This window comes from Tenrec ecaudatus, chromosome 14 (genome assembly GCF_050624435.1).
Source record: "Tenrec ecaudatus isolate mTenEca1 chromosome 14, mTenEca1.hap1, whole genome shotgun sequence".
In the NCBI taxonomy this organism is placed as follows: Eukaryota; Metazoa; Chordata; class Mammalia; order Afrosoricida; family Tenrecidae; genus Tenrec; species Tenrec ecaudatus.
In genome coordinates, this window is record NC_134543.1 from 106141775 (window position 1) to 106156309 (window position 14535).

Here is a 14535-nt window from a genome sequence, read left to right on the forward strand (position 1 = left end):
GAAATTGTCGAGGCTAGTAGGAAGGTGAGGTTCAGCCAGCTTGGGCCTCTGCATGTGGAGTGGGGACCTACACCCCTCCTCCAGGCTAATGGCTCCCTTCCTCTCCAACCCCAACCCCAGCTCCTTCATCGAGATCTCCAACAACTGCCTGACCAAGGCCCAGCTGGCCGAAGTGGTGGAGTCCATGTTCCGGGAGGCAGGCTTCGAGGACAAGGAGGAGCTGACGTGGGAGGACTTCCACTTCATGCTGAGGGACCATGACAGCGAGCTCCGCTTCACGCAGCTCTGCGTCAAAGGTGGGGAAGCCAGCTGATGCATTCTGCACCACAGGCACACGGTTTTATTTGACAGTCAGAGGCAACTGCGTCCCAGGATTGGGCTGGCAGGGTATGTGTGCCTCTCTATCCCCGCCACTGCACAGTGCTCAGTAAATGTGCCTTCCTGCCTGCCCCACCTGCATCTGACTCAGGTGGGTGGGAGCTAGTCGGGAAGCAGTGCAGAGGGGGCGGGTGTGTGTGTGTGGGGTCTGTTTCTGAACCGTGTGGTGTCTCCTCCATCTAGGAGTCCCACTGGGGCATGTTGAGACCAAGCCTGGCTCCTCCCAAGAGTGTGCGAACTTGAGGGGGCTGAGCAGCCTCCGTGTGGGAGGGGGCAAATGAGTCAAGACAGGTGTGCTCAGGGTCAGGGGCTGAGGAGGTGGGGGTGGGGCAAGGAAGACTTGAGAGAGAGAAACCTCCCCTTTCCCAGCAACCTGGGCAGGGGCAGCTGGGCCTGGGGGGGAAAGGGGGGGGCGGGCAGCTGGGTCTGGCCTGGGGAAGGAGGATTAAGCGAATGGTAACACTGAGTATCATTGTGTTTGCTTGGGGTGTTGGTTGAGACTCATTGTTCCCCCTGGGTTTTATTTGGGGGAAAAGAAAAAAAAAGTCAAACTTAAAGCCAGCATCCTTGTACCCCTGTCTAGCAGATGTGGTGGTTGCTAGAATCTGACGCATCTGTTTGCTGTTGGTGTAGACGGGGTCGTCCAACTGTGTCTCGGAAGCCACGGCGTGTGGCTCTTTCGACACGTGCACGTGGCTCTGAAGGAAAATTGAACATGAAAACGAAGCCCTCATAGTTCATATCGTTCAGACCATCGTGGTCTCATTTGTTTGCAAAAAATATATTTAAGGCTGTCAAATAATTTTCAAATCGTTGTGAGGGACAGGAATGGCTCTTCCATCTCAAAAGTTTGCCGACCCCTGGTGCAGACCTGTATACTGGTCTTTTCAACTCCTGCTCTCACTGAGGCCAGTTCTCTCTCTTTGAGGCCCAGGGTCATCTCAGAGTTGGCTCAGCACTTAGAAGTGACCTGGAGATTCCCAAGCCTCCTGTGAGAACCTAGCTTGACAACTCAGCCCTGTCCTGCCCTTCCCCCAGCCTGCAGTCCATCCAGGGAACAATAGGGAGGATTCCCTGTAGCTTCAACATTTTCTTTTTTCTTTTTCAGGTTTTTTTTTTTTTTTTAATTTTAACAATTTATTGGGGCTCATACAATTCTCCTCACAGTTCATGCATATACATACATCAATTGTATAAAGCACATCTGTACAGTCTTTGCCCTAATCATTTTTTTCTCTTTTCTTCTTTTACATTTTATTAGGGACTCATACAACTCCCATCACAATCCATACATATACATACATCAATTGTATAAAGCACATCCATACATTCCCTGCCCCAATCATTCTCAAGGCATTTGCTCTCCTCCCAAGCCCCCTGCATCAGGTCCTCTTTATTTTTTCCCCCCCTCCCTCCCCATTCCCCCCCCCTCATATGCCCCTGGTAATTTATACATCGTTGTTTTGTCATATCTTGCCCTATCCGGAGTCTCCCTTCCCCCCCCCTTCTGCTGTCCCTCCCCCAGGGAAGAGGTCACACGCGGATCCCTGCAATCAGTTCCCCCTTTCCAACCCACTCACCCTCCACTCTCCCAGCACCGTCCCTCACACCCCTGGTCCTGAAGGTATCATCCACTCTGGATTCCCTGTACCTCCAACCCTCATATGCACCAGTGTACAGCCTCTGTCCTATCCAGCCCTGCAAGGTAGAATTCGGGTCATGGTAGTTGGGGGGAGGAAGCATCCAGGATCTGGGGGAAAGCTGTGTTCTTCATCGATACTACCTCACACCCTAATTAACCCATTCAACATTTTCTTATGAACATTTCCAAATACAGAACCTTTGGGAAGCTTTTTTTTAAATTTTTACAGTGATTCCCCCATATATCCACTTGCTACTTTTACCCCGGAGGTTTCAAGCTGCAGGGCTGTAAGCATAGGTTTTTGTGTGTGGTGAGATGGTGCGCAGGCTAGTTACATTTCATTCCCAAACTCGGCTCCAGGACACCCGAGACCAGCCCCAGGAATGAGACTGCACATGGACACACACTCAGGGTAGACTGCCGGGCCCTCTCCCTGGCCGCTGTGCCTGGGTCCAGCTCCCACTGGCCCAGTACATAGAAGGTGGGGCTTTCAGTAAACCCACAAGGATGGGGAAGAGTGTGAATGTGAGCCAGGCCCTCCTGATTCTGGGTCCTGAGCTGCTGCCTTGCAGGGGTGGAGGTGCCTGAAGTCATCAAGGACCTTTGCCGGCGAGCCTCCTACATCAGCCAGGAGAAAATCTGGTGAGCCCCCATCTGGCAAGGCTGGAAGATGTGGATGTGTGTGGGGCGTGGTTCTCAGGATGACTCGGACAAGGGCTGTTGCCCTGTACCTGGGGGGGGATGGGGCGCGGGGGGTGGGGGGAGGCATGTGACTTGGAGAGCACAGAACCGGCTGGATTTCAAGTGTTTGCGTGTGGCCTGGGTCAGATGCCCCTGTAAAGGGCACAGCCATAGGTGGTGGCCTGGTGGGAATGCCGGCTGTCCCTTCCCTGGCCGAGCCTTGATGGTGTGGGTCTGGAGGTGAACCAGGGGTGGGCAGGGGGTGGAGTGGCCAGGTGGTCAGGGTCCTCCTAGCTTCTGGCATTTCTGCCCTAGTCCCTCTCCCCGCGGGAGTGCCCACTCCTCCCGCAACACCCTGGGGGGCGAGCTGACACCACCACAGAGACGGCACTGCCCCACGGACACCGAACCTTCCCTGGAGATCCGCAGGAGGTTTGGCAAGAAGTAGGTCTGCTCCCACCCTTAACTGCAGACAGTTCACCCGGTCCCACCACAGAAGGGGCCTCCATCCTTTTGTCTGTGTCCAGCACTGGGCTAAGTAAGCCCTGGGGGTGCAGGCAGCCCCTCTGGCCCCACAAAGCCCCACAGCTGGGCGTGAAGGTCTGCTACAATGCTCATTACAAGGCCCACTGAAATGCTGTGTCCGTTTGCCCCAGGGGCTGTGGAGCTCAGAGGAGGAGCCCACCATTGCCTGGGAGGTCAGGGAGGACTTCCTGGAGGAAAGGCCCTGTGAGAGTCCAGTAAAACTTCTGGGGGAGAGGGGACTTCTGGAGGGTTGGCAGCTACAGACCTGGGAAGGGAGAGGGCTGTTCTCAGTGTACCCTTTGTGGTGGTGGGGGGGTCTGAGCCTCGGGCGCCCCTTCCTGTGGATGAAGTTGCCTCCCGCGCTGGCGGGTCCCACCAGGGAGCAGGGCTCCACGGGGGCGTTGGGGGTTGAGGGCCAAGTGTGTCCCCAGGGTGACGTCGGTCCAGCCCCTGCTGTTCACCGAGGCGCACCGGGAGAAGTTTCCCCGCAGCCGCCGCCACCAGACCGTGCAGCAGTTTAAACGCTTCGTGGAGAACTACCGGCGCCACATCGGCTGCGTGGCCGTGTTCTTTGCCATCGCGGCCGGGCTTTTCCTGGAGCGGGCCTACTGTGAGTGGCAGCCCCCCCGCCCCCGCCGGGCACACCCCTCTCCCCGCCCCGCAGCGAGGATGACAGCCGTGGGGGTGGAGCCCACTGTGCAAAAGGACAGATTTGTGGGTCCTGAGGACCCTGCTGCTGGAGGTCGCCCACCCTGCTTACCTGCCCGGGGTGCCCGTCCCCCAACCCCACTGCAGACTACGCCTTCGCCGCACACCACAAGGGCATCACGGACACCACCCGCGTGGGCATCATCCTGTCGCGGGGCACGGCGGCCAGCATCTCCTTCATGTTCTCCTACATCCTGCTCACCATGTGCCGCAACCTCATCACCTTCCTGCGCGAGACCTTCCTCAACCGCTACGTGCCCTTCGACGCCGCCGTGGACTTCCACCGGTGGATCGCCTGCACCGCCCTCATCCTCGCAGGCAGGGCCGGGGCGTCGCCAGCACTTTCCTCCGCTTGCAGGCTCCCCTGCTTCGGAGCGCCCCCTCCCCCCAGCTGGTCCCAGGGGCCTGCACTGGCCCCTTCCCTGCCCCTGCCCCTTGTCCCTCTACCTGCCAACCTCAAGGTGGCTGTTGGAAACGCCAGCAGCTCGGAGGGCGAACCTCTAGGTTTGGGACTTCAGTAAAGAGTTACACTCTATAGAGCCGATGGGGCAGTACCCTGCCCTGGAGGGTCAACCCAGTGAGTTTGGGGGTAGCTTGCACTTAACTGTGCATCTTGGCTGCCCTTCTCAGTAAGGATGGGATTGGCGAACGTAATCCCAGAGCGAACCAGGGCCCGCTCACTGCGTGCACAGAATACTTCCTCCATCCCTGGGATGTGTGTTTTCTAAACACTACTCTGGGAATGAACCGCTACTGGTGCGATTGCAGAGTTGTGTGGTTGTGCTCACCTAGGTGTGTATTTGGGGGGGGGGGCAGAGTGGGGATGGAAGGCCCTAGAGATTGGCATGAGAACGCTAGACCTCTGGGGTTCTTCCTCAAGCCCCCAACTGTGCTTGGCCAGGGATTGCCACTTTGGGTGGACTGGGTTGGCTTCCCTGCCACCTGCCTTCTGGGATGTCCGTTGCTTACCACCGCCCTGCCTGGTCTCCCGTAGTCTTACACAGTGCTGGCCATGTGGTGAATGTGTACCTGTTCTCCATCAGTCCCCTCAGCGTCCTCTCCTGCCTCTTCCCCGGACTGTTCCGGGATGACGGGTGAGTGTCCGTGTGGATGGCCAGGAAGCCATTCTTTAGGATGGGAAGATGCGAATCTGTGGGGCCTATTGTCATGTCCTCAGGGACAATGGGGGAGGCTCAGGATATATGGGAGCCCAGCCCCAGGCTCCAAGGTGGTAGCAGGGGAGACTTGTGTCTGAGGGGCCTCCGCTGGAAACCCCAGAGAGCTTCTCCCTTGGCATCTATCTGTCTGTCCCTTCTCCACAGGTCTGAGTTCCCCCAGAAGTATTACTGGTGGTTCTTCCAGACTGTGCCCGGTGAGTTTCTGTCCGTCTTGCTCTGTGAGTTTCTGGATGCCTGACTCTGGGTTCTGCCAGGGGGACAGCCCAGGCCTCACCAATCAGAGAGCTGAATACTGCCCTCTGCAGTGTGCGCGCCCCCAGCCCGGAGGACTCTCGGGAAAGTAGGAGACTCTGCCTTCCCATTCTTCTCTCAGGAATCTGGCTGGGCTCCTGCCCCCGATGCACACCGATTTCTCTTGTGAGAAGGGAGTGGACTCCCCCAATACACACCTACTATGACAAATGCCCAGAAGCCTTGGGAGGAGGGGCCAGGCTCTTTGCTGAGCCAAACAAAGACCTACCCTGCCCCTGTAGTGCTCTGGTCAAGGGCTGTTGAGGGGGCATATTCCCGACTCTCCATAATCACTCATTTTAGAGCTATTAGCTGTGAATCTATTCAAACTCTTCTCCAGCCTATTTATATTTTCCTCCCACTCCCTCCTTGGGGTGGTACATTTCCTACACATACTCCTCTCTGTGAAACGCAGCATGGGTTCCTCCCCTCCTCCCCTTTTCTCCCTTAATCCTAAAACCATCTGCTTTGAACTTCAGAGGGTTATTGCTAATTCCTGCACTGGGGCTTTCCAGGATAATGAGGCTGTGTTCACGCGCTCCTCTCCTTGCAGGACTTCACAGGCTTTGAGTAGATCCCTCCTTAACCTTTGCATTTCCAAACGGCTGGGCTCTAATCGTCCTAATTTCTGCTTCTCTCCTGGAGCACTCTGGGAGCCCTTCACCCTGCTCCTTGGCTCCCATCCCCCAGCTCTCTGGTAGGCAACCCTTCCTGGCTTGGGGAGGAGGGCGCCAAGGATGCTAAGCACCCGCTCAGGGTCAGGCCATACTACTGCTGTATGTTGTGCTGGCTCGAGGAGCTACACGGGACTGGGACCAAGCCCTGACCACCTGAGGGCAGGGCCTGGGTCCCCAGAGTCTGACCCAGGGCAGAGGCCCCAGGCTCCCTCAGCACACGTTTGGGTTAAGGGCTGTGGTGTGACAGACACTGCACTAGGGGCCAGGGAGCTGCTGGTCGACCAACCTCCTGTGCTCGTGGACCTACGGGAAAAGTGACAGGTGTGACGAGGCAACCATGGCTCAGGACCATGGCTGTGAAGGACCAGCAGGGTCTGTTGAAATGAAAAATGCCTGTGACCAGAGCTTCCGGGGGAGGGGGACAGATTCGAATGCTGGCATTGCCCCACCCACCCCTCCCCCAGCGCAGAAGAGACCTCAGTGGTGTTCAGAAGAGACCCTGACCCTTGGAAACCTAAGAAAAGCCCCCTCAGCAAGACACTGCCCATGACCTTTCACCCCTTCACCCCTTCACCCCACAGGCCTCACCGGGGTGGTGCTGCTCCTGGTGCTGGCCATCATGTACGTCTTCGCCTCCCATCACTTCCGCCGCCGCAGCTTCCGGGGCTTCTGGATCACCCACCACTTCTACATCCTGCTCTACATCCTGGTGAGGGCACTTGGCGGGGAGGCTGGCCGCTGGGGTCTGGCTGGATGTTACCGGGGTGCCAGTGAAGATCCCCTTAGCCTCTCCACTCTCCCACACCCTTCTGCAAGGCAGGGATTAGTATGCCACCCCTCATCCCCCACCCCCACCTCGTCAGCTGACCCCAGTGAAAGGCACTTGGGAGGATGTGTCCCTGGAGTGGGATTTGCTGGGGTAGCTCTGCCAGGCTGATTGACATTCCTCCATGACACTCCTAGGTCATTTCTGCCTGGCCAGTCATTCCCCACTAGGGATGGCTGGTTTGGGATCCTGGGTGGACCTCCTGTACTTAAAGGGAATCCATCACCACCACCCGCTTTTTTTTTTTTTTTTAAAGAAAATCATAGTTCCAGTGGACCCTGCCACTTTTCTCCTGATCCCGCTTTTGGGGAGGGGCTGGTGGCACCTGTAAAGTTAATGATCTTCACGTGGACGGCTGACCAAATGGATTGTGGTCACACCACCTGTCCCCTCTCCTTCACCTTAACACAGCCTGTCCACCTTCACATCCCCTCCATCCTCTAGGTTGTCATTAGCTGCTTCAGCTTGGGAGTCCCAGAGCTGACTCTGACTTGTGCCCCTGTGCCATGGCTCTGCTTGCCTGCCTTCCTCATGGACACAGGCAGCTCCCCAAAGGGCACCCTGATGATGCCTGTCAGCCTCCAAGAAGCCCAGAGCCATCTGGCTGCACTGTCTCCTGCCTCCAGGCAGAAGTGCCCACAGGGCTGCCCCTCATCCTAACCCCCAGGAAAGGAGTCCACCATTGCCTCAGCCAGGCTGGCTCCTGTGAGCAGTCCCCCTCAGGAGCCGTCCCTGATGCCCTGGTATGCAGGAGGCTTTGTTTCCATCTTGCCTGGGCTTCAGCCCTTCATGGTTCAAAAGGTGACTACCCAGTCCTGGCTTAGCATGTTTCCTAGAACCGAGTTATTGCAGAAGTTTCTTTGGAAGCGGTGACTAAATTAGTCCTCCCTCCTTTCCTTCCTGATGAAGGGTGGAGCCTTAGCGTCTTAAGCTACTGTTTCTGTTACGGGTGGAGATATTGTTATTGTTCTGGTACCTGGTAATAAAGTAACTTCTTTAAATGAGACAGGCGACCCAGCTGGGCAGCTGGCCCAGTTTCCTGGGGCCAAGCCCGTTTCTGATTTATCCCCAGGTTGGGGGCTCAGAGCTGCTTATCTGCTAGCTGGGAACCCAGGATCTCAGAAAAGGACGGGCCTAGCTAGCCGTGGAAGCTTGCACAAAGCTCACCTGGGAAAGGATCAGGGCCCGCCCACGTAACCTCTTCTGCCCACTCATCCCCCGCCTGGCCACTGGGCAGGGAGCTGGGGGGTCTGCAGGAGACGTTACAGACAAAGGCCTGCAGTGTAGAGAAGACCGGGAGGAGGGTGTGCAGGCTCCTAATCCTGATTGGAAAGAGCTGGTTGGCTGCTTCCCAGCTGCACGGCCAACTCAGAGCAGCTTTGTGGTTCCACAGGAGAGCCAGCACAAAGTGGGGTGCATAAACACAGGAGTATGAGGTCACCCTGACATTGTCCCCGGCCTGTTGAATGTGCAGAGCGCCTTGGGGGACAAGCATGGGCTCCACAGTGTAAGAGGAACCGAGGAACCGAAGAAGTGTTCAGAGAGGTTGACGTGTGTCTTGTGGGGAAAGGGTCAAGAATTCGGGAGCACTCCTCAGAGGAAGGGAGAGTTGAATGGGGGACAGGGCTCAGTTTCACAGATGCCCGTTGAGCGTCCACTGTGCACTAGCACCGAGCCAGGCCCACTGTGGAGGGGGACACTCCTGACTCCTACCTTGGAGGAACTTAAAATCCCTGCAGGAGATAAGCTGCCACTCTCATGAACTGATCCGAATGAACCAGACAGACAGGAGGGGGTCGATTTCTGAGCGAGCGTGCCGGAGCATATTTATAGAAACCTATCGAAGGGAGGGTCTTTGGGGTTAAACTGGTTGGGACTTGAGCCAGGCCTTCAGGACGGATAAGCTGAGGTCTGACTGGGTCGAGTGGAAACTGAAGAGCATTCCAGGTAGGAGCAAGTGCGTGAACACAGGCGTGGAGGTGGGAATGATGCCAGGGTATTCAGGGGGCCAAGGAAATAGGCTTGGCGGAATGGCCACAGGGGGCTGGCTGGTAGCAGGCCATGCTAGTGGGCATATGTGGGTGGAGCTGAAGCTGGAGCTTAGTTGAGAGACCCTATCCCACAGGAGAATGTAGAAAGAGGCGAGCAGAGGCTGAAGAAATGAGATTTGGGTAACACCCATCACTGGGCGTGTGTGCGGCCAGCCTGGGAAGACCAGCACTGTTGCAGAAACCAGGAGAGGGGACAGTGGGTAGGAGGGTGTGGTCCTGAGTGCCACGGGCTGCCAAGAGTGACAGCAATGTGGACAGAACACGGACCTGGTCACCTGGCTGGCGGTGGGTCTGCTGAGCCACCTCCTCAGCGGGGAGGTCCCCAGGAGCGATGGAGGCAGAAGTCAGGTGGACTGGGACGAAAGGAGTAAGCAAGAGGGTTGGGGGCCGGCAGGTCATGTCCGGTGACTTGCTAGGACTGTCTGAAATGCGACCTGCCGGGGATTCCATGAAGAAGGGGACTTCGCTGAGTGAGTTTGTTTTGCGTCTTCAAAAAGAGAAGTTGGGGAACTCCTTGGATTATGGAGTGCCTGCCCTGGGCCAGGCTTATGGGCTGGGGAGGGGGGAGGGTGGCAAACAAGCTGACGCAGTCCCTAGTGCTGCAGTCCAGCCAGCCCCGGTGACTCTGAGAATGAGGAAGGAACCTGATGATAAACCAGTGCACTGACAGCGAACGGACGGGATTTGTGGAAGAGTGAAGGCCTGCAGAGGGGCTGGGGACGAGGCAGAGCCACGAAGAACAACTTGGAAAGGCGACTCCAGACAAGGGGATATTGAGTCCAAAGGCCCCCAAAACAGACAGGCTTGAGGATCGGAGGGGGCGGGGAGAGCGGGGATACCGCTATCAGGCAGAGGCTTGTGTACTGCAGACCTTGAAATGCACTGGGAAGTTCCTCCAGGGCTTTTTGAACCGGAGGTGGCCTGAGATGGATTTTTTTTTTTTTTTTATGAGAAACGGGGTCCTAGGAGCAGCAGTAGGAGGCCTGTCAGGCAGGTACTACAGTGAATCCTGGTGACAGGAATCCTGGTGGCTGGGTCTCCTAGGAGTGCTGACCAGCTGGAAATGGAGGCAAGTGGGTGGATTCGGTGTTTTTGTTTTACCCAACCATCTCCATTTTATTTTTATACTGTCTATGACACGGTGTAGCCCAGGACCCCCCCATTTCACTGTACAATTACTTGATTCTACGTGTTCCAGTGGGTTTAGTGCCAGCACGGTGGATTGTTGGGCTAGTCTCAGGTCTCATGGCTTCTTTTTGGAGAACTCCCTTTCATATTTCTTGCCAGGCTGGTCTGGTGGCTATAAATCTCCTTAGTTTCGGTTTATCTGGGGAAATCCTAATTCCACCCTTACTCTTGGATGATAATTTTACTGGATACATTATTTCTGGTTGATAGTTAATTTCTTTCGCGCTTTGGATATGTCACCCCATTGCCTTCTTGCCTGCATAGTTGCTGGTGAGTCTGTGTGTTTGTTTTCCAAACCAGTGTTGTTCATGGAATGTTCTGGAAGATGGAGCTGGGAGCGGGTAGGTTTTGGAGCTTTGAAGCAGCACGTGGTGAGGTGGGCGGTGGATGTGTTGATGCTAGGCAGGGATCTAAGGCCCGAGCCAGCCTCGGACCTGTCATGGTCATGGATGTGGCTGGGCCTGAGCTGTCCTCACTGGCTGTGTCCCCAGATCATCATCCATGGCAGCTTTGCACTGATTCAGATGCCCCGATTCCACATCTTCTTCCTGGTCCCGGCACTCATCTACGCGGGGGACAAGCTGGTGAGCCTGAGCCGGAAGAAGGTGGAGATCAGCGTGGTGAAGGCAGAGCTGCTGCCCTCAGGTATAAGTCTGGGGGCTGTCTGGGGGCCAGCTTGGTGGCACTGTAGATGCTGGTAGGACAGGGGCAGAGCTGGATCATGAAAACTGGCTTCACCCACTGGAAGTGACTCTAGGTATTAGGGCTATGGGGGCAAGAGAGCTGCTGGGGACAGAGAGGAGGCGCCCAGGCCAGGCTGCCCTTGGCCGCTGTTGACCAGTGTGACCCATGGGAAACAGTGCTCCTCTCAGGATCCAGAAGCGGAGCTGAGAGTTTGGGTGGGGGATTTCTCTGGGTTCAGAACAACAGCTTTCTGCCGCCCCCCCCCCTTCCCAGGAGTGACGCACCTGCGGTTCCAGCGGCCCCAAGGCTTTGAGTACAAGTCAGGGCAGTGGGTGCGGATCGCCTGCCTGGCCCTGGGCACCACCGAGTACCACCCCTTCACTCTCACCTCCGCCCCCCACGAGGACACACTCAGCCTACACATCCGGGCCGCGGGGCCCTGGACCACCCGCCTCAGGGAGATCTACTCACCCCCAACGGGCGGCGGCAGTGCCAGATACCCAAAGGTGCCCAGACCCAGGCCAGGCATGCTGTGCATTACCACGTCCCCTTAACAGGCCTTGGCCCTGAAGCATCAGACCTCCCCACCTCAATTATGCCTTAAGCCTCCGGGCCCCATCTCCCTCCCCGTACCCCAACTCCAGGGGTCTAGTGTCACCTGCCTTCACACTTTGGGCTCAGCATGGTGGTGGCCAAGCATCACCCAAGCCCACCCCCTCTCTGCAGCTGTACCTCGACGGCCCGTTCGGAGAGGGCCACCAGGAGTGGCACAAGTTTGAGGTGTCCGTGCTGGTGGGAGGGGGCATTGGGGTCACTCCCTTTGCCTCCATCCTCAAAGACCTGGTCTTCAAGTCATCAGTCAGCTGCCAAGTGTTTTGTAAGAAGGTGAGTACACCTTCCTCCCAGCAGCCCTGGCCCCCTGCTTCCTGTCAGTGCAGCTGGGTGTCCGTTGGCTGCCTCTCCCTTCGGCCTGGCTGACGTGGGCCGGTGCCAGGTCAAGATGGTCCCGGAGCCTTCAAGACAGACTTGGTTCATAAGTATCCTCGGGGCCCTGGCTGGTCTACAAAGGCTCGCTTCCCTCCGTGGTGGGGCTACCTATCTAGGGTTGGTTTCTAGAGCCCCTCTAGCAGGGTTGGGAAGGGATGAAGAAACTCCTGTCTTCTTGGGAGAGACTAGCTCTCGGAGCACTGGCCTGGAGTTGAGGTGTGGGAAGGGTGTGCTTCAGGTGGGGCACCAGTGAAACTGGCTTGGCTCTTAAGAGGAAGAGGGGAGGTGACCAGGTAGGGCTGCTGGAGGACGCAGCCCAGGCCTTTAGGCCCCCTCCCCACTGGGCCCTTAAGCCCCGCTGGGCCTGGTGGCAGGCCCCTGCCTGTCTCCCTGGGCCTGGCAAGTGAGTCACGGAAGCAGGAATGCGCAGGCAGAGGTGCGGCCCATGTGCTGTGGGCACTCCAAGGGTGACAGAAGCTCCCCTCCACGCCTCTGTGTGCCAGCTCTGCCTCTGCTTTTCCGGGTCAGTCTGGAGGGGCCACTGCCCCCTGACCCGCCCAGCCCGTGCTCGACAGTGAGGCATCTAGGCAATTACGCCTCCCAGTCACACTCCCCCTCTCAAGACGGTGGTGTGGATGAGTTTACAGAACACAAGTCTCCACACTGCTTTCGTAACATTGAACGGCACTCTTCCCGTTCCATCGCTGGGTTCCTGTCACCCCTTCATACAGTTCATGTGGTGACCCCCGAACCATAAAACTATTTTCGTTGCTACTTCATCGCAGTCATTTTGCTACTGTTCTGAATCGGGCGACCCCTGTGAGAGGGTCGTTTGACTCCCCCAAAGGGGTCTCGCTCGCTGCATGACCAGTCTGAGCTGAGCTTGGGACAAATGGGGGCTGTGCTGAGGTGGTCCCTCTGCTGGACCCCTCTCGCTGTGGGTCCAGCAGAAAGGAAGAGGCAGGAAGGCTCTGCTTGAAGCCACTTCCAGGGGGAGCAGACCTACAGCTCAGTCCCCTAGGGGCCTCTCTCCCACACCCCAGGAAAGCTCACTCTCAGCTCACCATGGCCGGAGAGTAACAGTCTCCTGCTTCAGAATCTGGGCCCACCTCCCAGGCTTGTCTGGCGGGAGAAGCACAAGCTGGCTGAAGTCAGGGGACTCGAATGCTCAGTGTGGAGCCCCCTGGGATGTTGGGAGTCAGAGCCCAGCTCAGCCCCGCCGGGTCCCACGCTGGAGCCTCGTGTCCGTGTCCCCAGATCTACTTCATCTGGGTGACGCGGACGCAGCGGCAGTTCGAGTGGCTGGCCGACATCATCCGGGAGGTGGAGGAGAACGACCGCCAGGACCTGGTGTCGGTGCACATCTACATCACGCAGCTGGCCGAGAAGTTCGACCTCAGGACCACCATGCTGGTGCGTCAGGGCCGGTCGCCGTCTGGGCTGGACGCTGGGCCTGGCCGTGCCCGATGTGACCCCCCTCATCTTCCCCCCAGTACATCTGTGAGCGGCACTTCCAGAAGGTGCTGAACCGGAGTCTGTTCACGGGCCTGCGCTCCATCACGCACTTTGGCCGCCCCCCCTTCGAACCCTTCTTCAACTCCCTGCAGGAGGTCCACCCCCAGGTCAGCTTCCAGATATACCGCTCACCTTTGTCATCTGGGGCCCGCGGGTTCAGGGAAGGAGTAGACGGGGCTGAGAACCCCTCCCCCAGAGGTTGGTGGGTGTGGAATGGAATGGACAGGGCTAGGTAGGCGGCACCCGGAGGGACCTGGGGCTTCTGAAACCAGCGGTGAGTCAATGTGGTCCATAAACTCAGCTACCCTTAACCCTGAATTGAGTCAGCTTTCACCTGGACACGAAGGTAATTACTATAAACACTGCGCTGGCGCTCAGAGACACCGAGCTGTCTCTGGAGCACCGATTCACTCCACCGGCTCAGAAATACCCATCTCGCACTCACCCAAACTGAGCTCCATTTATGAATGCTCAGCGCGGGAGCCCCCCAGCCCCCCTGGGGGTTCTTGATGGTTTCTCTGTAACAAAGGAGTGGAACTATGAGCAGCAACCTAGCCTCTCCACCTTCCTTGCCAACAGGTCCAGAAGATCGGGGTGTTCAGCTGTGGGCCCCCAGGCATGACCAAGAATGTGGAAAAGGCTTGTCAGCTCATCAACAAGCAGGACCGGACTCATTTCTCACACCATTATGAGAACTTCTAGGCCCACTGCCCAGCTGAGCAGAAAATTGGGTCCACACATCACCTGTTCCTGCTTGCCTCACCCCAGGCTCAGATGGTTTAGCCTAGAGAAATTGGGAGTGGGGGAGGGCACTGCCTGGGGCCGAGAGTTTTCAGAGCTCATGTTCCTTTGGGGGCAAACTGAAGCCTCATCCAGGATGAGAAAAACAAACTCAAAAGGCTAGAGCTGAGAAGGGTGTGTGCAAGTGCGTGCAATGGGGCCGGAAGAATGAAGGATGGAAGCATTGGTATATAGATGCTGGCATCTTAGAGCCCCCTACCCCAGAACCTTGCCCTTCTTTGGGCTCCTTGTTTTCAAAAGGGCTGGAAAATGCCACGGAGTGGACAGAAGCTGGACCCAGAGATGACCAGAAACTCCCTCTGTACCCCAGCCTAACAGTACAGTACAATTTGCTCCAAGTTTTTCGGTGTGTGGTCAGGCTGTGTGGTTCTCACCATCCTCTCTCCTCCTGCTCCAATAGTTT

The 14535-nt window shown here is 57.2% G+C and overlaps 1 protein-coding gene across 1 annotated transcript in view; it reads left to right on the top strand.

Annotated features, from left to right (window-relative positions):
- DUOX1 (dual oxidase 1) overlaps positions 1–14519 on the top strand; it is a 29190-nt gene extending 14671 nt beyond the window's left edge. Inside the window, exons 20-33 of the mRNA XM_075530676.1 lie at positions 121–296; positions 2593–2662; positions 3017–3145; positions 3658–3836; positions 4022–4252; positions 4929–5028; positions 5257–5306; positions 6662–6789; positions 10637–10790; positions 11103–11335; positions 11556–11714; positions 13074–13229; positions 13310–13438; positions 13911–14519. Of these exons, the coding sequence (XP_075386791.1) occupies positions 121–296; positions 2593–2662; positions 3017–3145; positions 3658–3836; positions 4022–4252; positions 4929–5028; positions 5257–5306; positions 6662–6789; positions 10637–10790; positions 11103–11335; positions 11556–11714; positions 13074–13229; positions 13310–13438; positions 13911–14033 (2017 nt within the window). The 3' untranslated portion in view covers positions 14034–14519. The remainder of the gene's footprint in view (positions 1–120; positions 297–2592; positions 2663–3016; positions 3146–3657; positions 3837–4021; positions 4253–4928; positions 5029–5256; positions 5307–6661; positions 6790–10636; positions 10791–11102; positions 11336–11555; positions 11715–13073; positions 13230–13309; positions 13439–13910) is intronic.
- Positions 14520–14535: the final 16 nt, after the last annotated feature.